At 31.5% G+C, this 24,061-nt stretch overlaps 1 protein-coding gene and 1 pseudogene across 1 annotated transcript; both read right to left on the bottom strand.

The window, feature by feature from the left end:
- Positions 1-4,679: 4,679 nt before the first annotated feature.
- Positions 4,680-8,890, bottom strand: LOC131175308 (ankyrin repeat-containing protein ITN1-like; annotated as a pseudogene).
- A 10,549-nt stretch (positions 8,891-19,439) lies between these two features.
- On the bottom strand, positions 19,440-19,979 carry LOC131175307 (uncharacterized). Its single transcript, XM_058139036.1, has one exon. It carries the CDS (start codon positions 19,977-19,979, stop codon positions 19,440-19,442), a length of 540 nt encoding a protein of 179 aa, XP_057995019.1.
- Positions 19,980-24,061: the final 4,082 nt, after the last annotated feature.

Here is a 24,061-nt window from a genome sequence, read left to right as displayed (position 1 = left end):
AGAAGAGGCAGCAGCCGACACAGGGGGGATCAGACCTTCGTTCTCCATTCACATTCTAGATTTCTTCAATTTTTTTCTTTAATTTTTTGGAAGCCATAAACATGAGTGGCTAAGCTCTTAATTCAGTTCAAGGGATTCAAGTTCGTTTGCGTGATTTGTGAGACCAGGTTCTTAATTTAATATATGTCTTTTGAATATCTATTGTTTTCTAATTTCATTGTCTTTGATCTATTGAATGATTTGCTAAAAAGGCCTATTAGTTAATTGTTTGATGTGATCAATTGCTAGTTCATCTTCATAATCCGTAATTGTTATGTAAGATTGAAAATGAGTAGCAATTAGGTTTTATTGATTATGATCCCAGTTTTTGATAATAACCTAAGAAAAGAATATGGTGAATTAAATAATTTATGCTTCATAAATTATTGTTCAGCTTAACTACTTCCTATTCTTAAAGCAGTTATTAATTTGATGAGGATTGCTTAACACCAATTCAGTTAATAATTAGAGTCAACAAGATTGCTGGGCTCGAATTGATGAGTATAGAGAAGTTAGGGATTTTAACTCACTATTTGGTGAATCTACGTTAAGTATTCAATAAGAGATAATTGTATTTCTTTTGTCTATGATCAAATCAATGCATTGGAATGCGAATTACCTTGAACTGAAGTTTATTTAATTTGAGAGTTTCATATTAATTTTAGTTCTTAATTTCTGATTTCTGATTTCTTCTTGGACTGCGAATTACCCCCCCAACCTTTTTTTTTCTTTTTCCATTATATAAGTGTACGAAATTTAATAATTCAGTCTCTAGGATTTGACCTGGATTTACTACTTACTGTAAAAAATATTTTATAATTGGTAATTTCAGTTAATTTAATTTCTGGTGGATTAAATGACCATCGATTATTTTGAGTAGAGAATCCAAATGTTAAAAGTAAAAGAGCATCCAAATCAATTTTGATTCAAATTAAAACATTAAGAAAATTAATTTTTAATCTATAATTTTAATTTGATTTTTATTTTAAATTCAATTTAAATTTAAATATTAACTTTACGTGTAAGTTCAATTTATTTTTTTTTAATTTAATTTTAATTAAAATTTAGCTTAATTTTAATTTTTATTTGCAAATTTGAAGTTTATATTCTTATACTTTTCGAAAAATAAATTTCCATAAATTTGAGTATTTTAATTTAATTTATTTAGGTCTAAATTAATTATACATTTCAAGCGGTGAAAAACAATTTCATTATAAATAAAAATATTGGCATAAAGGAAAAAAAACAAGGACAAATTTTGGTTTTTTCAATCAAAGCCATTGACTTTAGGTCTAAAATTCATACCATTGGATTGAGGGCATTTAAAAAATAAAAAGGGCAACAAAGTTGGCACAATATTTTAGGTCCAAAATAAAGATCATTGGCTTGAGGGCTATTAAAATTAAGAAAGGACAAATTTGTCATGGCACAATCTAAACTATAAATTTTAGTTGTTCATTTTAGACCATTAGATTTAGAATTTTTAAGGCTATTAGTATGCCTTAAAAGCCCTTGGTAAAAGGGAGGAGACCCCTTAATTTTTTTTTTCTTTCATAATGCATCTAACTTCTCCCTTATGCCCTTCTATTCTCACAGAGTTGAGATATAAGATATACTTAGAACTAACATGTAAGTGCTTGTCGAGACAAGTTCACTAAATTAACTCGCATGAAGATGCTATACTCAAATTTACTTTTATCTACGGAAAAGTTCAATATATTCTTTCTCTTATGAAAAGAAGCAACTATTATTACAAAGTTGAGATATAAACTATACTTAGAACTAACATGTAAGTGCTTATCGTGATAAGTTCACTAAACTAACTCTTACGAGGATTCCATGCACAAAATTAATTTTGTCTATGGAAAAGTTCATGTGTCACTCTTTGTATTGGAACAACTATATTTTGATACTACTTACACATTGTTCAATTTAGAGATGATAAATGGAGTAGATGTTGGATATGGTATGAACTACATGGAGGTATTTAGTTCTCAAGAAATGATTCATCACCCCAAGTAATTAGGGATAATGATCCATTTCTTCTTCTTCTTCTTCTTCTTGGAATTTGAACCCAGTTGAGCCCGTTGTTCGGACAGCATAATGTGGCAAATGACCGGGAGAATTAAGTTCTTTTCCCGTTTCAGTTGCTTCAGGCTTTCCTATTACCATTGCCCTGCTTTGTCAATTTAGTCTCTCTTCAATCTTATTTGTCAAGAATTTTATATTGCTCATAGATTAATTTGTGATTTTAACAACTATTTGATTGCTGAGTAGTTCTATGAGCTGTATCTTAATGTGTTTGCATTCTTATATTAACAATAATGTTTTAAAACTTTGAAGAACTTGTTACTGAAAATGAAAGTAGTGAACTGCATCCTGGAAACCTGAAACCTCCCCTGTCAGGAGCATACTGCAAGTGAAATTATTCATTCTACAACACATTTTGGGCTTTTTACCGTACAAGCGTAAATTAAAAATAAAAATTATAAAAAATGGGTGCGATATGAAAAATTTACGAGATCAGGTTGAGAAAAGTCAAGAGTCCTAAAAACGCTAGTGTCAGTAGCGTTTTAATGCTCAAAAGGCTATCATTGATAGCGTTTTGTGCAAATTAAAAAAAAAATAAAAAAAAAGCTGGACGCTACTATAAGTAGCGTCCAGCTTTGTTTTAATTTTTTTAATATTTTAAATAAAATATAAATATTATTTTAATAAATAATATTATAATAATTAATATTATATATTATAATATTTTTATTATAAAAAATTATTTTTTAATTTAAAATTAAATTAAATAAAAAATATAAAATATTATTATAATAAAAAAAATTAAAAAAATTAAATGAAAACCTGGACGCTACTGTAAGTAGCGTCCAGTTTCTTATTTAATTTTTAATTATTTTATTTTTATATTTTAAATAAAAATATAAATATTATTTTAATAAATAATAGTATAATAATTAAAATTATATATTATAATTTTTTATTATAAAAAATTATTTTTCAATTTAAAATTAAATTAAAAAAATATAAAAAATTTGTAATGTAATTTAATTTTAATTTTTAATTTAATTTAATTTTTAATTAAAAAATAATTTTAATTTTTTATTTAATTAAAAATATTATTTTAATAAATAAAATCATAATATTTAATATTATACGTTATAATATTTTTATTATTATAAAATATTATTTTTTAATTTAAAATTAAATTAAAATTTAATAAAATAAAAAATAAATAAAAAGTTTAAGAAAAATTGGATGCTACTGTAAGTAGCGTCCAATTTTTTTTTTAATTTTTAATTATTTTATTTTATATTTTAAATAAAATATAAATATTATTTTAATAAATAAAATTATAATATTTAATAATATATATTATAATATTTTTATTATAAATATTATTTTTTAATTTAAAATTAAATTAAAATTTAATAAAATAAAAAATAAAAAAAAATATTTCTTTAAATTAAAAAATAATATTTATAATAAAAATATTATAATATATATTATTAAATATTATAATTTTATTTATTAAAATAATATTTATATTTTATTTAAAATATAAAATAAAATAATTAAAAATTAAAAAAAAATTGGACGCTACTATAAGTAGCGTGAATTTCTTAAATTTTATTTATTTTTATTTTTTATATTATTAAATTTTAATTTAATTTTAAATTAAAAAATAATATTTTATAATAATAAAAATATTATAATGTATAATATTAAATATTATGATTTTATTTATTAAAATAATATTTTTAATTAAATAAAAAATTAAAATTATTTTTCAATTAAAAATTAAATTAAATTAAAAATTAAAATTAAATTACATTACAAATTTTTTATATTTTTTTAATTTAATTTTAAATTAAAAAATAATTTTTTCTAATAAAAAATTATAATATATGATTTTAATTATTATACTATTATTTATTAAAATAATATTTATATTTTTATTTAAAATATAAAAATAAAATAATTAAAAATTAAATAAGAAACTGGACCTACTTACAGTAGCGTCCAGGTTTTCATTTAATTTTTTTAATTTTTTTATTATAATAATATTTTATATTTTTTTATTTAATTAAAATTTAATTTAATTTTAAATTAAAAAATAATTTTTTATAATAAAAATATTATAATATATAATATTAATTATTATAATATTATTTATTAAAATAATATTTATATTTTATTTAAAATATTAAAAAAATTAAAACAAAGCTGGACGCTACTTATAGCAGCGTCCAGCTTTTTTTTTTATTTTTTTTTTAATTTGCACAAAGCATTAAAACGCTACTGACACTAGTTTTTTTAGGATTCTTTACTTTTATCACTCTGATCTCGTAAATTTTTCATATCATTTTTTGTAATTTTTATTTTGAACTTACCCTTATGCGGTTTGTAATTTTTACTTTTAACTTACCCGTGTACGGTAAAAAGCCCACACATTTTGGTGTCCTTGCTTAAAACTTCTGGAATTTAGTCAGTGGGATTTTAAGAAAAATACATATCTAAAGACATTCTAAATACTTAAACACAGATACGAAAGTAGATACTTGATAACCAATGAGACATACATATATAGAACAAACGAAAGATTACAAATCCAATACATACAATCGAATTAATTATGATTTCTTTGGTTTGTCAAAGATTGAACGTTTGTGTGTGTTCTTCACCATCTGAATCAGGAGAGGAAATTGGTAGAATACAAAGAAAACAATAGGGATTATGGAAAGAATAGTGACGGGAATAGCGATCCAAGAAAGTTTTTCTCCAGAATAATAAAAGGGTGGAACCAAAGGCTATCATCATGGTTACCACAGAGAAGAAAAGAGTGAAAAGGCCAAGAATCAATTTCTTAGGCAAGGACTCGAGGAAATCTATTTCTGCAAAACGTGCTGTGAGAATTCCTAGGAATATTAGTACAGAAGTGCTAGAAGAGAAGAGTGATAATGCATTTGAAACTATAAATACCAAGAATGCATCATAACCTAAGAAAATAGGAAACCCTGTTTCATCGTTCCCTCCTGGAACTGTAAATGCTGTTGTGAACATGACAGTGGCAATGAGAGCAGCGACAACCATACATGATGCTGTGTTGTTCTTCATCCACCTCTCACCTTCTTTTACCAATTCTCTGTGTTCCTTAGTGAATAAAGCAACGGGTGTGAGGCCATTTTCATTGAGTCTTTCTCCAAATTTTGGTGGTACCATGCTCTCTATTTCCTGAAATAATCAAGTATGGTTTTTTCTCATCCAAAGTTCAAGCATTTTTTTTTCATAGGAACTGCTAGCATCAATTATACATAGACCTATTCACAGGCTCAGAGACCTTTTCAAGCCAAGCCTAACTTTTTCCAGTCGAGCGATTGAAAATGTCTATTTGTAAATTGTTACCATTGACACATATAGATGCTATTGATTGATGTGGACTCCACCACTAAAACTACGTACAACCCACGTCAATCATTAGCATAAATGAGCATCACTCTCAACCGATATTAGCATTTTTCTTCTTTTTTTATTCTAAATATAAAAATGATTACCTTATACCATTGTAGCTCCCTTTGCATTTGCAGAGCTGCTCCAGGGACTCGAACAAGTTGAAAGGAAGGAGACAACTTGGCAGCCAAATGTAAATAATTGTTTCTAAACACATCACTCTGAATCACAAATGTACGTCTCTTTGCACCCAATCCATAGATTAGGTTGAAGATTTTTTCTTGACGAAGTGTGACTGCATGTGCAAATAGTGTTCTTCCTCTTTTATCAGCTCTCCATATAATTACTGGATTGCATGTGATCAACTCGTTGATAAACTCAAATGAACCACACTTGATTGCATCATAGATCACTTGATCCAAGCCAATATTCTTGAGTTGTTCATTGCTTAATGTTGGGATCTCCTTGACAATGACTTTGAGGAGTTGCAAGGCTTTAGCGTGTTTGAGCTTTAAATCTTTGATGCTTTTAGGGACTAAAATGATTGAATACTATAAATCAATACAACGTAAGCTTTTTTTGATAAGCTTAAAATTTTATTAAAATAGAACTATAGCTAGAAAACTAGCTCTAGAAACCATCTACAAAAGCCATGATCAACGCAACAACTAATCCTAGCAACATGCAGCACAAAATTAGTGGAGAGATCAATACAATAAGTTGAGAAATAAAATGTTACTTTTACCTGCGCTCAGTTTATAGTATACATATAATTTAAAACAGACACATTATTTAAAATTAAAATCACAATGTGGGTTCTATTAAAAAATATAATAAGGCCTGCCTATAAATATGATATGTTGATTACTGAGTGATTGAGTATATACACTTTGATTTAGATAGGAATTTCCAGAAAAAAGTTGTATAGAGTGTTGCTTACCAAGAAATTGCAAGAATCTCCAAACAACACGATGTAATAAATTGACCACTGTAGCAATTAAAAGATTGGATTTGCAAAGTTAATTACTGCTACAACAAATCAACAACATCACCACATTAAAATGATTTGAGTATTTAGCACAATATACCTTGTTTTGTTTTGATTTTCCCATAATTTGAGCCTGGACTATTAGACCTTTGGCCATTCTCCTCATCATTAGGCTCCCGAGAGGACATTTCACCAAGATAAACATTCGGCACACCTTATAATTAATTAAATATATAAATTTCAAGTTAAAATATATAGTTTATATTTCCTCATTATTTCATCAAATTTCTTATCCCAAACATATATATTCTAACACAGTCTTGGAAATATACTTGACCTACGTCCTACCTCTTCAAAACCCTACCCCTAAGACACAATTTGAATAGATTTAATTTTGGCTAAGTAATAATTATTGCATGGCAACGTGGTTCATTATGGAATAAGATGCAGATGTATGATAAGATTTATCTATTTTGCATATGGGTCTCACATATTTATATTGTTTCATTTATAATAGACTAATTTCTTTAAAAAAATCTGGGAGATACATATACTTACATGAGTAGATCCATTGCTTCCAAAATTCAAGCTTACTTCCACTTAAAAATGCCGAAGGTTCATTGGCTAACAATTTGATAGCATAGTTGTTATGAAAATCTTGGGTGTAACCAAGTTGTGGATACTTTTTAAGCAGATCCAATGCTTCATCTATAATTATAATAAAAAAATATAAGAATTGAATTGATGAAATAAAAAATAAATTTTTAGAATATATATATATATATATATGATGAAAAATTTAAATAAATTTTAAATGATGAGCTCGATCAAAATTGAACCGAATTGAAATCAGAACAAAATTCATAATTGAAACTTATTCTATAGTCTTATCCCAATTCACCTAAACTTTGAATATCAGACCAGTGACCATGTCTACATGTTAGTGTGTACACATACCGTACATCTCATTTGTTATAAGGCAATTAAGTTGTGTGGCGCCATTCTTGTCATTAGTTCGAGGTTGAAGAAAATGGATGGGAGTATGCTCAGAAAGATAGCGTATCATTTCCTGTTGACCATATAAAGAAGCCGTAACAAGTGGAATTTGGCCATTGTAATCATTTTTTATGGTAACCAAATCTTGATTCTTTTTCAGCATGACCTTAGCCATATCTATCATTCCATTCAGGGCAGCAAGAGCAAAGGCTGTGTTACCAAAGTTGGTTTTCATTTCCAAATCTTCTTTTGACATAAACTTCACCAGTTCTTCTACAATCTTTTCTCTTTCAGCCAAAACAGCTACATGCAGTGCTGTTTGTCCAATCACTGTTATCTTAGCTCTCACATCATTGGGATTCCTCTTCAGCAATCCCATCACAGTGTTCAAGTCACCTTGTTCCACTGCCATGTGCAGGCTGCTGTACTCGAGGATGCTTGATGTTGCTGCATCAATTAATATTTAAACATGCAAAAGAGAAATAATTATCACCAAATATATTACATATTAATTCAACCTTAAAAGAAAAAAAAAAAGAAAAATTTAAACTAATTATTCTTTTTCTGTTTAAAATTAAGTAAAAGAGTGAAAAAGTCTAAAATTTGGATCTCTTCATTCATTAATTATGTGATTTATCATCTATAGAAGAAGATTTTTTTTTTTTAAAAAAAGCGATACCTTCTATCATATAATCTATTAGTTATTATTCGTTCATTGAAACTTCATTATATATGTGAAAAAAAAATAGAGAAAAGAAAAATGAACCGAACAATAATTAACGGCCATAGCAAAAAGCCAATAGCTGAAAATAAGCTTGCCTACCATCTAGTTCAAACTTGGAACTGAATTGATCTAATCCAAAACCAAAATTAGATCAAAACTGGCATGAATAAAAGTGGCCTTGAATTGGACTATAGCTGTCTAGTCCAATTTCAGGTCAGAATCATATTCTCTTCGAAAAAATGAAAAAAGAAAATTATTATTAGATTTATCAATATCAAATAGGATCAAATTGAAAGTAGAAATTTTTTGTTGTTCAATTTATATATATTTTATGTGCGCATAAAATTACCTTCCTCCTTATAACTGGTTACTTCTGATTGCATGTCAGCCAAGTTGTCCCACATACATTTAGCAGAGTCAATATTGGGGAACCTCCTCATCAAATATGAAATGGTATCTTCCTCACAAGAAATTTGAATGGCATGTAAAGCCAAAGCATTCTTCTTCATCCAATCCTTGTAGTTGCGATCTATTTCTTCGGGCTTACGTTCATCTCCAGAGACTACTCCCCATAAGCCTTGCCCAATAAGGTAGTTTTTCAAGCACTCCTTCCAGGTTTCTAAATTGTCTTCTGTTCTTTTCTCATTGACGATATCATCACCTCCACTTGTTTTGGTAATCGCCATGCCTACCTTGACATTAAAACAAGAGGTTACATAAAATAAGAATTGAAACAATAATAAAGAAAATTTACCCTTAACTAAAAATGCACTCAATAGCATACCAAATTAATTTGGAGATCACTTGGAGTTGTTAATTGCCTTTTGGATATTATGCGCTAACCATGCATTGAGCACAATTAGTTCATTATTATATACACATTTAGTTCTAATTAACAATCCATTGATTATTTTCCCCCACAAGCAATGAAAGCATTTTTCTTTTCATACGAATTGTGAAGAATTTGTCAAGGAAAATTTTACAATTTGGTCCTTGAATTTTGCCCTATATTACACTTTAGTCCTTAGATTTTGAAAATTTAATTATTTAGTTTTTAAATTTCACACTATGTTATATTTTAGTTCCTAATTTTTGAGAAATGAATTATTTAGCTCCTTTAATTTTAATATATAGAACAATTTAGTTCTCGTAATTTTAAAAATTATAATAATTTCATCCATTGATAAAAGGACTAATTATCCTATATATTAAAATTACAGAGACTAAATAATTTATTTTTCAAAATTCAAAAACTAAAGTGTAATATAGTGCAAAATTGATAGACTAAATAATTAATTTTTTAAAATCAAGGGACTAAAGTATAATATAAAATAAAATTGAGGGACCAAATTGCAAATTTTCAAATTATTAAATCCACTTTTACTTTTTCATAATTCTTTCTATGTTTTGTTACTTACTTAAACTAATAGGTTCTTTTCTTCATAATCATTCAGTCATCTTTTAATTAGGTATCTAATGCATTATGTGGCCAAGATAAGTATTATTCCCCCCTTTTTCTTTACTATTTTGAGAAGTTATGCAATGGCTAAAAGTAAAGGAGCATCCAAATTAATTTTGATTCAAATTAATTAAAACATTAGGAAAATTAATTTTAATCTTTAATTTTTATTTTAATTCTAATTTTAATTTTAATTTTACTATTTTATATTTAAAATTATAATGATTCTGAGGTGTGGTCCATTTTTATCATTGATTTTAGATACGCATGTCCATTTCTATTTAACAAAAAAAAAATCATCACTCCATTTCCACACTGTTAATTATACCAACTTTCCACACCCTTAATTACACCAACTTTCCAATCCATCTGCTCACTTTCTCCCTTGAATGCTATATTCTTCGTCTCCCTCCATTCCCCCCCCTCACTTAAGCCCTTTCATCGACGCCACACAAAGCCGCCATTTCCCTTCACCCTCGACCAGAATCGCCCCAGACCAGCACCTCCACAGTACCTACCTACTCACCCATTTCCTCAAGCTCGTCCGCGAGATCATACTCACCTATCCAAACCCACCTAAACAAACCTAGCTCTCGAAGCTCACAGACAGCACCCTAACCTCCAAATCAACACTCCAACTTCGCCTATATTTGTCACATCAGCACGTCACTTACCGAACCCAACTCCATTTCAATAAAGGTAAACTAATTGTTCTTTTTCTATTTAAATTAAATACAGATAATGAAAAAGTCTGGACTTCGAGTCTTTATATTTATTAATTATGAGTTATTATTTGTCTCTATTATATAAAAAAATAGAGAAAAGGAAAATTAACTAAACAATAATTAATAACAGTAAAATATTAGCGATTAACGGTCAGTAATTGTTTTGCTTATGGCTGAAAACAAGCTTGCCTACGGTCTAGTTTAGGCAAGCTTGCCTACGGTCTAGTTTAGGCTTAGGAACCGAACTGATCTAATCCAAATCCAAAATTAGGTTGAAACTGGCATGAATGAAGCAGCCTTGAATTAGACAAAACCGACTAGTTTGATTTCAGACCAAAATCATATTCTCTTTAGGAAAAGAAAACCAAAAATAAAAATAATAATCCATCTTCTTACAAGTTAATTCAACGCTTTGAATTTTAACATAAGCGATCAAAATTTTAAAATGTCAAAAAATTTTATCTAAAATTAAAATTGAATTTGGAGAAGTGTGTTACACTCATTTCATATAGGTATTTTAGGGTAGTTTTGCATCTATTTTGCCCTTATATTTTAGTATATTTTATGTTTTTAGCTTTATTTTAGCTTATTTGTTAAATTTAGATACTTTATATTTGATTTTTGTAACTTTGTTGTTTTTAATACGATTTTGTGGCAAATCGAAGATCAATGAGTGCATTAGGAAGTGATTTGAAGAAATTTGGAATTCTTTAAGCATGGAGGAAAGTTGAAGAAATCAAACTTTGAAAGAGCAAGTTAGCCGAAATTTGCTTAAGACTTTGCTTATGATGTTGCTTAGGGTATGTCATATAAGCTTAACCTTAAGCCTGTTCAAGTTGAAAGACAAGCACGGCTTAAATCCTACATATTCAAGCTTTTATTCTACAACCTGCTAAGAATTGCTTAAGATCCTGCTTAGGGTAAAAAGGCAGTACTTAAGGTGCAGCACAAGTCAAGCTGGAAGTTAAGCATGAGCAGAAAAGTCCATTTTACTCCAAGTCTGCCGAGATTTGCTGAGGGTCTGCTTAACCTTAAGCAGACAGTGCAATCAGAGGCTGAAATTTGCTAAGAAGCTGCTTAGGGATAAGCCGTACCCTAAGCAGACTGCCAGAACGTGAATAATGCTGCTGACTTAGATAATTTTATACCTCATTTTCTATCCACTCCTTGGCTCTTATTTACTTTTAGGGCAACTTTTTGGGACCATATAAATTTATTATTTTCTAGTTTTTTGCCATAGGAGGAAAGGAGAGAAAACAAAAAAGGAAAGAAATAAAAACAGAGAGAGGAGAAGACGCCATTTTTCGGGGGAGGAGCTACTGCAACCATCTTTTGGAGCTCTAGAAACCAGAGTTTTTGGTTCTTCTACCTGAGTTTTTCTATTTTAGTCCTCTTATCATGTTTTTCTTTACTTTTCCATTAATCTTTCTTGTAAATACCATTATGAGTGAGTAAACTCTTTGGATTTCAGAGTTGGGAAATATGATTTAGATTAATTTATGAATTTGAACTGGGTATTTTCTTATTTTACATAAACATAAATTTAATTCCTTTCTTGTGTGCTTGATTTACTTGCCTAATGTTGGTACCCATTGCGTATTGTGTTAATCTTTGATTGAAGGACCGAAAGGTGAAAGTCATTGATAGATAATCAAGGATTGGAACTTAAAATTACCTAGATTTAGAAATAAACTAGGGTTTTAAGAGGAATTAATGATTGGTTACAAAACTTAATGGGTTTTAAATTAATCAAATATCGTACGAAAGTAGGTTTGGTTATTTTAGAACACACTTTGGTTTGCTTGAAAAAGATATCAAAGGAATTTAGAATTAATCACCTTCAAACTCTATTTTTCCCTAAAAATTGGAATGCCCAAGAAAAATCCCAATTAATTTATGCATAAACCCCCAACTCTGGAATCACTTTTAACATAATTAGACTTTGATTTAAATTACCCATTATTAATTTAGTTTAATTGCAAACTAGATTTAGAATTTATTTGTTTGCTCTTTACCCATTCCAATTAGATTAATCAATTTACCTTGCTCATTTATATTTACCATTTATTCATCAATCATTAGCCAAAATAATTGCTTCTTTCATAGTTTGGTACTCAAACGGCAAATCCTTATTGGAACGATACTTGACTCATCACTCTATTACTTGAGACGACCCGTATACTTGTGGATACGCACACCAAAGTGTGCCATATCTTATGTGACATTCTGGCTGACATTTTTTTTTTACTCTCTCTGTCTATAAATAATAGTCACATTTAAAGTTTTTATAGTGATTAAAGAAATGATTGGATGATATCATTTTCATAAAAAAATATTAATAATTTAGATAATTACCCTTTTTTGGAAATATGAAGAAATGAATATGAAAGTAATAAATAGCTGGTTTAATTAAGAATGATGTGATAATATTAGTTCTAAAAAATTATATAAATATTTATTCTATTTTACAAAGAAAAAGGGTAAAATTAGAAAAAAAATAGTTAATCATCTTTGGTATTATAAATGTGACAGATAATTTTAAACAAAATAAAAAAAAAAATTATGGCTATCATCTGTGGACGAAAGAGTATCATAAATAAGTAAGTCTCATATCTCACTTGACATATGGATAATAATAATAATAATAAAAGGTAACCCTAGTTAACTATATAACTAAAGAGTAATAACGTAAATTGAGAAAGTTAAACACTAACTTTAAGACAAACCAAACAAATTAACTAAAAAATATTCTGAAACATCTCCCATATCTAAAGGATTGGAACAAAATTTAACTAGAAATAAGGTAAATATTTAATAAAAAACAATGTTTTTCCAAAACTCTAGTGTTTTCAAAAGGATTAAAATGTGTACACAAAGAGGGAAAAGAAGTAACAGAGAAAAGACGCACTTATATGTTCGAAAATGAGTTTACCAATTCTAATATCACAGCAGCAGTAAGAATTCAAATAGTCCAGGCATAATAAAAATTCAAAAACAAGGCAAAACATCTCCAAATAAGATTTGGCACATTCCCAAATGGTTCAGCAGTGGAAAGGACTTCAGCATTAGCAGAAGGTGCAGAAGCTAAAGTCTAGGCTTGATGTGCATAATCTCCTCGCCAACTGGTTCTCTGGCATGTCTCCTCTTCTATAGTGAAATGCCTTAGTCCTAGTTTCATTTAAGGATTGCAAATAAGAGTAAGCAATACAATTTTTTAAATTAACAACAATTAATTATTTTTTAATTTTAGTTTAACTGTTGATTGTGGATAGTATGCTTATGCTGCTCAAGAGTCCCACAGCATGATATTAAAATAATCCACCTAATATGCTAGGTTAGCTTTCCCAAGATTTAATTCAAAAATTAGATAAAATTTTTGTTATTTTAAAATTTTAATTGATTCTGTCAAGATTTAAAATATTTAATTAAATTACGAAAACAGGTCAATAGGCCTATATGCATGTGTGCGCGTATGTGCGCACGCATAAAATTACCTTCTTCCTTATAACTGGTTACTTCCGATTGCAATTTCAGCCAATTTTTCCCATACAAATTTAGGAGAGGCAACATTAGGCAACCTCTTTTTGAAATGGTATCTTCCTCATAAGAAATTTGAATGGCATGTAAAGCCAAAGCATTCTTCTTGATCCAATCCTTGCAGTTGCAATCTATTTGTTCTGGTTTAGGTTCATCGCCAGAGACTACTCCCCGTAAGCCTCGCCCTATTATGTAGTTTTTCAAGCACTCTTTTCAGCTATCAAAATTCTTTTATTCTTTTCCCATTGACGATACCATCAGCTGCACTCTTATTGGCAATTGCCATGCCTACCTTGGCATTAAAACTAGAGGTTACATATAATAACATTTGAAACAATACTAAAGAAAGCATTTAAAGAAAATCTACCCAAGAATCAAATCTCAAATTAAAAATCCACTCAATAGCATATCCAATTTGGAGCTCACTTGGAGATAAAGTTTCAAGTGCTAAACAGCTAAATGCCTTTGGATATAATGCATTAACCAGTAAGCACTATTGGTTCATTTATACATACATATTTAGTTCCATTGATACCTTTCTCCATAAGTAATTAAAACAATTTTCTTTTCGTAACTGTCCATTTTATTACTTTTTTAAAGGTTATTTAAAGTAATAGGTTATTTTCTTCATCATTCATTCATCTTGTAATTAAATGTCTAATCCAAGATAAGTATTTTTGTTTCCCTTTACTCTTTAGTATTTTAAGCTGAGGATCCAGAGGTTAAAAAGTAAAAGAGGATCCAAATTAAAACATTAAAAAATTAATTTGAAGCCCAAAACACTTAAAAAACAAAAAGGAAAACTGAAAATAAAATTTTCTTTTATTGCAGGCACTGTTCATGCGGGTCCCCACCTCACTTTCAGCACATGGGTCATGGTCACAGACGAAGGATCAGTTGGCTGAAGGTTGCATCATGGATCTAGGGTGTTGGTGACTTCACAGGAAGCCACTACATGCTAAGAGGGTTGCTGGCATTGGGCGAATTGAAGCCCGTAGCTGCGAACCTCAAAAACTTCGATTTTTTTCTCTCTCTCAATCGTCGTCTGAAATGGAGGCTAATGGGAGGGGTTATCGGCCGCTGGAGAAAATGAGGAAGTGCTGCATTTCATAACCTACCAGTGGGAGCCATCATCGTTATATAAAATGCCTAAACTATAGAGCTGTAGTTCTTGAATTTGAACCCCAGTTGAGCCTATTGTCTAGGGCAGAATAATGTAGAAAATGACCAGGAAGTTCTTTTCTTGTTTCAGTTGCTTCAGGTTTTCCTATTATCATTGCCCTGCTTTGTCAAGTTAGTCTTTCTTCAATCCTATACAACCATTTGATTGTTGTGTAGTTCTATGAACTTTGTCTTAATGTTTATACATTCTTATACTAATTATGAAGTTTTAAAACTTTGAAGAATTTGTTACTGAAAATTAAAGTAGTGAACTGAATCCTGGAAACCTGAAACCTGCTCTATCAGGAGCTTACTGCTAGTGAACTTATTCATTCTACAGCACATTTTGGTCTTCTTGTTTAAAAAGTTGTAGAATTTATGATGGAATTTTAGCTTAGCCAAACTTAACTAAGAAAGAGAGCATATTAGGAACCAAAGAAAATGGGAGAAGGTTATTCTTTTTATTGAATAATGATCTGCTTAAATACATGAGTTTGCAACTAAAAAATCAGAAATAAAAGGAACAAACTTCCTAAACTTTAGCTATTAACTTTAACAGCTAGTAAATAACAGAAAATCAAAATAAATCTCCTAAAAACTTGGTCAAAGAGCATATGTTGCACTGAATATTAGTTGCAGCACTTACAACCTGATCTTATGTAACACCCTAGGCAAATCTCACATCGGCAAAATACGGGAGAGATGCTGGGTTTATAAATTGGCGGTTCGTAACTCCTAGTGACGCGTTTTAAAACTGTGAGGGCTTCGGCCCAGAGCGGACAATATCACTAGTAGGCCGGGCCGTTATATTTGTGGTATCGAGCGCTCCGCTGCGGCAACCTTCAGCGATGGTGGGGCAAATCTCAGCGAGAACGCTGAGTCCCATAAGGGGGGTGGATTGTAACACCCTAGGCAAATCTCACATCGGCAAAAACACCGGAGAGATGCTGGGTTTATAAGTTGGCAGTTCGTAACTCCTAGTGACGCATTTTAAAACCGTGAGGGCTTCGCCCAGAGCGCATAATATCACTAGTGGGCCGCGTTACATCTTAAAGACACTTGGCATTTAGACCTCACCGCAGCCTTTAGTTTTCACATATGCACTACCTCTGCTAGCCATGTTAGCATCCATATCTGCAACCCTGCAGCTATTGATGCACACATTCAATACTTCTCCTTGCATCAGTGGGTGGAGATTCCAAGTTTCTCTCTTAGAAACTCAAACCTGCTTCTAGGAAAAGCTTTAGTGAAGATATCTGCTTGCTGGTTTTCAGTCTTGCAATACTTCAAGCACACTGCACCATCCTTTTGAACATCTCTGAGAAAGAACAACTTTATACTGAAATGCTTTGTTTTTCCATGAAAAATTGGATTGTTGGAAATGGCTATAGCTGCCTGATTATCCATAAAGACTTTTGTGCTTTCCTTCTGTTCCATATGCAAATCAGCCAATAATTTTTTGAGCCACAAAGCTTGATTCATCGCTGGAGCAAAGAATGAACTCGCTCGTGAGTTGATTGAGCCACTATCTCCTGCTTTTTTAAACTCCATGAAAATACTCCTGAGCCAAGTGTGAAGCAATACCAAGTACTTTTCATATCATCATAGGAACCAGCCTACCACTATTCGAGAAACCAAGAAACTGAAAATCCTGGCTTTGTTGAAATAAAATTCCATGATCAAATGTTCCTTTGACATATCTAAGCACGTGTTTAGCAGCTTTAAGATGCAATTCACTAGCACAATGTAAGAATCTGGACAGAATACTCACAGCATGTAGTATGTCAGGTCTTGTTGCTGTGAGATACATCAAGCAGCCAATAAGACTTCTGTAGTTAGTGTAACACCCTAGGCAAATCTCACATCGGCAAAACACGGGAGAGATGTTGGGCCGAAGCCCTCACGGTTTTAAAACTCGTCACTAGGAGTTACAAACCACCAACTTATAAACCCAAAGATCTCTCCTGTTTTGCCGATGTGGATTTGCCTAGGTGTTACTGCTTAGTCTCTCCACTTTCTCGCCCATCTTCCTTGCAAAACTTCTCCTTTGATTTATAGGAGTGCTTATTGGCTTGCACTCCTCCATCTGAAATTTCTTTAGGATCTCCTTAGCATACTTCTTTAGCATATGAAAATGCCTGGCTGATTTTGTTTGATCTACATGCCAAGAAAGAATGCCATAGCTCCCAAGTCTGTCATCTCAAACACCCTTATCATTTCTTTCTTGAATTGCTCAATAAGTGCTGCATTGCTTCCTGTCACTAAGAGATCATCTACATAAAGTGAGACAATCACAATATTTTTATCAGCATGCTTAACATACAGAGTGGACTCACTCAAACTCTTCATAAAGCCAAACTCTTCATAAAGCCTAGGTCCAGCAAGTGTTGATCAATTCTGCTGTACCAAGCCCTTGGAGCTTGTTTCAATCCATAGAGAGCTTTCTTAAGGAGATAAACTTTGTTCTCTTGACCCTTTACTATAAATCCTCAGTTGTTCAACAAAAATCTCCTCTTGTAGATATCTATTGAGAAAAGCTGATTTAACGTCAAGTTGAAATACCTACCACCTATTTTAAGCAGCCAATACTAGCAGCAACCTGATAGTGTCCAATCTTGCTACAAGAGCAAAAGTTTCTAAGTAATCTACACCGAACACTTGAGCATAGCCTTTCACCACTAGCCTTGCCTTGTGCTTGTTAATGGAGCCATCTGCATTCAGCTTGGTTCTGAACACCCATTTGACACCAATGACTTTTCTGTGCTCAGGTCTATCAACCAGCTCCCATGTCTGATTTTTCTCAATCATTCTCAACTCCTCCTGCATTGCAACCATCCATCTTGGATCATTTTCAGCCTCTTCATATCCTGCTGGTTCAAGAATAGCAACACTGCATCTTTGATAAACATCAGAGAGCAATCTAGTGCCTCTTACAGGAGGGTCATCAATTAATTCATCCTGGTTTTGTATAAGATCAAGAATCGCTTCTTTTCTCAGAGTATTCCAACTCCATTGCTCATTCTCCATGAAGTGCACATCCTTGCTTATGAGAATTTTCCTTGTGTGAGGTTGGAAAACTCTGTAAGCCTTAGATATTGAGCTATATCCCACAAAGATGCCAGGCTCAGCTTTCTTATCAAGCTTATCTATTTTAATCTGTGGCACATGAGTAAAACACAAGCATCCAAACACTTTAAAATTTTGCAAAGAGGGCTTATAACCATACCAGGCCTCAAAAGAAGTCTTCCCATTCACTGCTTTTGTGGGAAGTCTGTTTAATAGAAACACTGTAGTGTTTGCAGCCTCTGCCCAATACTCTTTAGGCAATCCTTTTTCATAGAGCATGCACCGGACCATTTCCATAATTGTTCTGTTCTTCCTTTCACTTACTCCATTTTGTTGTGGAGTGTATGGAGCAATGAGTTGATGCTCAATGCCTGCTTCATCACAGAACAAGTTAAAATGTTCAGAAGCATATTCTTTGCCATTGTCAGACCTTAGAACTTGAATCTTGTAGCCACTTGGGTTCTCAATCCACTGCTTGAATTTCAAAAAAACTCCTGCAACTTCTGACTTAAACCTGAGAAAATAAATCCAACACATTCTGGTGAAGTCATCAATGAAAACTATGTAATATTTACTCCCTATGAGTGAAGGAGTTCTTTGAGGTCCAGCCAGATCAGTGTGGATGAGTTGCAGCTTCTCAGTTGCTCTCCAAGTTGACTGTGATAAGGGTAATCTTGCTTGCTTGCCAAATTGACAAGCCTTGCAATTTGGCACATCAACTTCTAAGTGTGGCAATCCTTGAACCAGCTGATTCCTTTGCATAGACAAGACTACTGCATGATGAAAATGACCTAGTCTTTTGTGCCAGGTCTCTGTGTTGCTCATTGCAATAGGATAAGCTGCTTGCTCCTCTTTCATTGGATTTAGTGAGAAGCTTTTGCCTCTCATTTTGATTCTGAAGACTTCCTTATCATTGGCATCCTTGATTAGACATTGCTTATCTTCAAAGATGACTTTAAATCCCTTCTCAAGTAACTGTCCCACACTTAGCAAGTTTTGGTCAATATCAGGTACAAACAAAACATCAGTAATTAATTTTGTACCTATGCAACTTTCAATGGCTACAGTTCCCTTTCCTTTGACAGTAATGTGCTCACCATTGCCAATTCTGACTTTTGATACCTCTGATCTGTCTAGTTCTTTGAAAAGCTCTTGATCATAGGTCATGTAATTGGTACAACCACTATCCACTAGCCAACATTCACATGAGCTATTGCTTGCAAAACAAGTTGCTACAAACAACTGCTCTTCCTCCTCCTGCTGGTCTGCAACTTGAGCCTCATTCCTCTACTGAAAATTGCTTTTGCAGATTCTCTCATGATGCCCCAACTTGTTGCACTTATCACACTTAACATCAGGTCTTCTCCAACACTTAAAAGGTGGATGACCCTTTTTGCCATAGTGTTTGCAAGGAGGAAATTCTTTGTTTTTTCCTCCACTACTATTGCTGGTGTTAGCAGCTGCTTCTGGTGTGCTAGAATTCTTCTTTTTGTTTTTCTTGATTTGCAATTTAGCTTGCAATGCACCCTCCACAGAACCTTCAGCCCTCATTATTCTTCTTTGTTCTTGGGCCTGCAAAGCATTTAGAAGTTCTTCCAAGCTGATTCTTGACAGATCTTTAGCATTCTCCAAGGAAGAAATGGTAGCTTCAAATCGTTCAGGGATAGTTACTAGTATTTTCTGAACTATTCTTGAATCAGAAAATTCAGAACCAAGTAATCTTACCTTGTTGACAATGCTAAGAAGCTTATCAGCATATTCTTTAATTGTCTCTGACTCTTTCATTTTCTGCATCTCAAATTCTCTGACTAGGTTCAGCACTTGCATTCCCTTAATCCTCTCATCTCCTTCATATTAATTTTTGAGGAAATTCCAGATTTCAAATGCTGATTTCATTGTCATAATTCAAGTGAAAATTGTTGATGAGACAGCAGCAAACAAAGAAGCTCTTGCCTTTGACTTTCTTGCTTTCCTTTTCTTATGATTTGAAATGTGCTAATGTTGGATTGTCTGGTAATGAAAGAACTTCGTAGTCTTCCTCAACAACTTCCCAAAGATCATTTGCCTCTAGGTATGCCTCCATTCTGACTACCCAGACATGATAATTGTCACCATTAAACACTGGTGGTGCCACCAGGACTAATGATTCTAAAGCTGTTGTAGGTTTTATCAAGTCAAACATTTTTAGCAAGTTTGGAATTCCTAGAGCTTTGATCAGTGACTGGGGCACACATTTTTATAATAGAACTGTTGAGGAGATATGGTGTTTTTCATAGAGTATTTACTCTAAGTAAATAGGATAAAATCCTATGTTCATTTAATTATTCTTGATGTTTCAAGTTCTGCTAGGACAGATAGATTTACTCAGAAAAGAGTTTCTGATGAGAAAATCTTTTTAATCAAGAAATGGAATTAAAAGAGAACATAATATTCACAGCAAATGGGATTTGACATAAATCATGACTCCAGCTCGAATTGAGATTTCTAACAGAGAGATTCTAGTGCATGGTAACAAATGATTATAAGTTCATTTAAGGTAAATCTTATTACTGATTGGGTAGCCATGGCATGCTATGCTAGGTGTTAACCATGGTCTATGAGGTGCATAAAATGATTTAGAGAAATCATTTATGGTAAGAAAGAGTTCTGATGATATTAAGAGTTGATATCATATCTCATTGCCAATTAGTGATGAGCCTAGTGAGTCACACACATACACAAGTAATCACCAAGTTAAATGTGATTTAATTAATTAATTAAAAAGTTTAATTGATTAATTAAATAGGTTTAGTTTGCAATTAGATTGCAAAGTCCCTAGCATGACTTGAAACCAAATCTAAGTTATTGGATGTATATTATAAGTTAAATTTATATTTAAAGTGTTTAAATATGAATTTAATTATGAGAAATTGATTAGTAGAGATTAATTAATTAATTTATATTTGATATAAATTGATTAGAAGAAGAGAAATAATTATTTTGGATTGAGAACTCAAAATTAAGACACAAGGGTATTTTGGTCATTTCACAGGGTGACATGTGGCACCATGAGATGGTGACACATGGCACTACACATAAGCTTGCCATTTGTCTTTTAATCATATAAGATGATCAAAGTCAAGATTAAATCTAAGTTTGACACTTGACACAATGTGATTGGGTAAATTAAACCTAGAACCAATCAGAGGGTGACATGTGACAAGGGTTTTTAAGTAGTGACCTAGCTATATAAGTGTAAGGATGAAAAAAGAAAAATAACAATCTGCTATTTCTTCCAAAGGTGCAGCCACCCTTGCCTTGTTCTTCCTCTCTTCTTTTCATTTCTCATCAATTCAAAGAGAATTGTCAACATTCTCTTGAATTAAAAATACTAGAAATCATTTCTAGTGTCCTGTATGCATCTATAACATCTCTAAAGGCAAAACCTGATTTTCTAATTAATTGTAAAGGCTTGAGAAGCTGTTCAAGGGGCTGCCATTGGTGATCTTAGTGTGGAAAAGCTAGAGGGACAACATCTAGTGTCCTAGGCACATCCCAAAAGTGCCAAACACAACTACAGTATATCAAAAGGTTAGTGCACTTGTTCTTGATTTAATCTAGGGTTCTAATGAATTAATTTGTTAATTCTAAAATCTTAAATGACAAATGTAGATCCAAAAATATATTACAATTATTTTAATATGCTGTTTATCATTGAAATCAAATAGATAAATAATGAATCTTGCATGATGCATGAGACCCTAGAAGAAAAATTTTGAATTCAATGATCTAAACTTATGTTTTTCATGCTTCCGCTCCTTCAATTGGTATCAGAACCACTATATTTGCCATTTAGATTGTTTAGTATTTGGTGTGATTTGATCAAAAGTTAGTTGATTCATTGCTGGTTGCAAAGAATAGGTGGCGGCATGCTTGGTTGAGCACCACCATGGTGCGTATGGTATTGGTCTTCAATTGTGCAATTGTTGTATGCTTGATGTCCATAATTATGCCTATGTCTAATTAAATTGTTTAATTAGAATTATAATCACACAATTAAATTTGTTTGAATGTGATTCAAATCTGAATTTTTAAATTTGTTTGAATGTGATTCAAATATGAATTTTTAAATTTGTTTGAATGTGATTCAAATATGAATTTTTAAATTTGTTTGAATGAGATTCAAATCTGGATTTTTAAGTTGAATATGAGATATTCAATTTAATTTTAGTGTATATGTTTTATTTAATTGTTAAATGGTGATATGCATGATGGATGATCTTGGACAATAAAAGATCAATGTGATTGGATTTATTTCTTTTATGTTTCTTTGGGTTGTAAATTAATTAATTTATTTTAATTTATTTTGGTGGCATGTATTATAAAGGTTGTAATATTTTTGGGTTGTATTTTTATTTATTTGGTTTTTGTAAATTCGCCTTGGTATGCCAATGATTACTATGTAATTGGATTGCAAGAAGATCAAGGAGGTCAAGAGCATTGGTGGGACCAGTGGGAGGAATTCAAGATCAAGTATTGATTATATACTCCTTCAGCAACTCTTGTAATATGAATGAATGAAATGCACCTAGGAATGCCCTGATTCAATTCTTGGTGGCTCAGAATTGAATCCCTTAGAAAGTCTATGATCATACCATATTTATTATTATCCATGAATGCATAAGATGTATGTGAATGTATGCAAATATATGATATATGCATGCTAATTGGATAGTGTGCAAAGTGAGACCATAATAGTAATTAGGATGACCACAAAATCTTCCAAACAAATGATTAAGTTGGAAATGGTATAATTAAAGTAATTATAACATGGGCCCTCCATTGAGGTAATTATTTAAGAAATTTTAAATACTTGCATGTGATGTAATTAATTTAAGAGATTTTCTTAAGAATAATTGTTAAGCATGAGATGTTGTAAATATGTAAATGGTTTAGTGGCCAATATTAGTTGTACTTGAGGACATTAAAATTATTTGCATGTTTACTGGCTCAATGGGATCAACTTAACTAATGCAAGATAAGTCAATAATAGATGTACCTGAGATTTTGAGCATTAGGGGCTAGGTAAAGGATTGAACCTCACATGAGATGTGATGGGCAAGGAGTTGCTCACTTATAGTTTATTGTAATTCCAATAATGGATGTACCTGAAGATGATCAATAAGACTATAAGAATTCAATTACCCATTAGAAATTCATCCAACTAGGATTTCCGTTTCCTACTATGAAAGTGTAGAATTCGCTAAGTTAGTGGGATGACCAATTTGATTAAAAGACCATAATCTTTTTGGTAATTACATGATACATTTACTAATTAATCTGGTTATTTTCTACAGTTAATTTTCTAATAATAATGAGCACACCACAACCACCACCATCCAATATCCTTGCAAGCATACTTGATCGCAATAGGTTGACAGGACCTAATCTCTCTGATTGGCTAAGAAATTTAAAGCTTGTCATGAACCTTGAACATATACGATATGTTCTAAACTCAAATGTTCCGGGTCCCTTACCTCGAGAGGCCACTCAAGAGGAACATGAAACTTTGGACAAGTGGAAGGAGCATGATATGAGAGCCAAGTGTTACATGCTTGCTTCTATGAGTAATGAGTTACAGAAGCAGCACGAGAACATGCAGAGTGCGAGTGAGATCCTTCTTCACCCACAAGAGTTAATGCTAGGTATGAGATATCTAGACCGCTATTCTGCATGAGGATGTCTGAGGGATGTAATGTTGGAGATCATGTCCACAAGATGATTCTGATTGAGTATTTGGAACATCTAGACTTTAACATGGATTTCTAATCGCAGATGGATTTGATCCTTGATCCTTCCTGAGTCATTTGGGAATTTTGTGATAAATTTTCATATGACTAAATAGGAATGCACTTAGGCTAGTTTACTCA

This window comes from Hevea brasiliensis, chromosome 17, assembly GCF_030052815.1.
Source record: "Hevea brasiliensis isolate MT/VB/25A 57/8 chromosome 17, ASM3005281v1, whole genome shotgun sequence".
NCBI classification, from domain to species: Eukaryota; Viridiplantae; Streptophyta; class Magnoliopsida; order Malpighiales; family Euphorbiaceae; genus Hevea; species Hevea brasiliensis.
The sequence above is the reverse complement of the archived record's forward strand: the minus strand, read 5'-3'. Positions and strand labels throughout refer to the sequence as shown.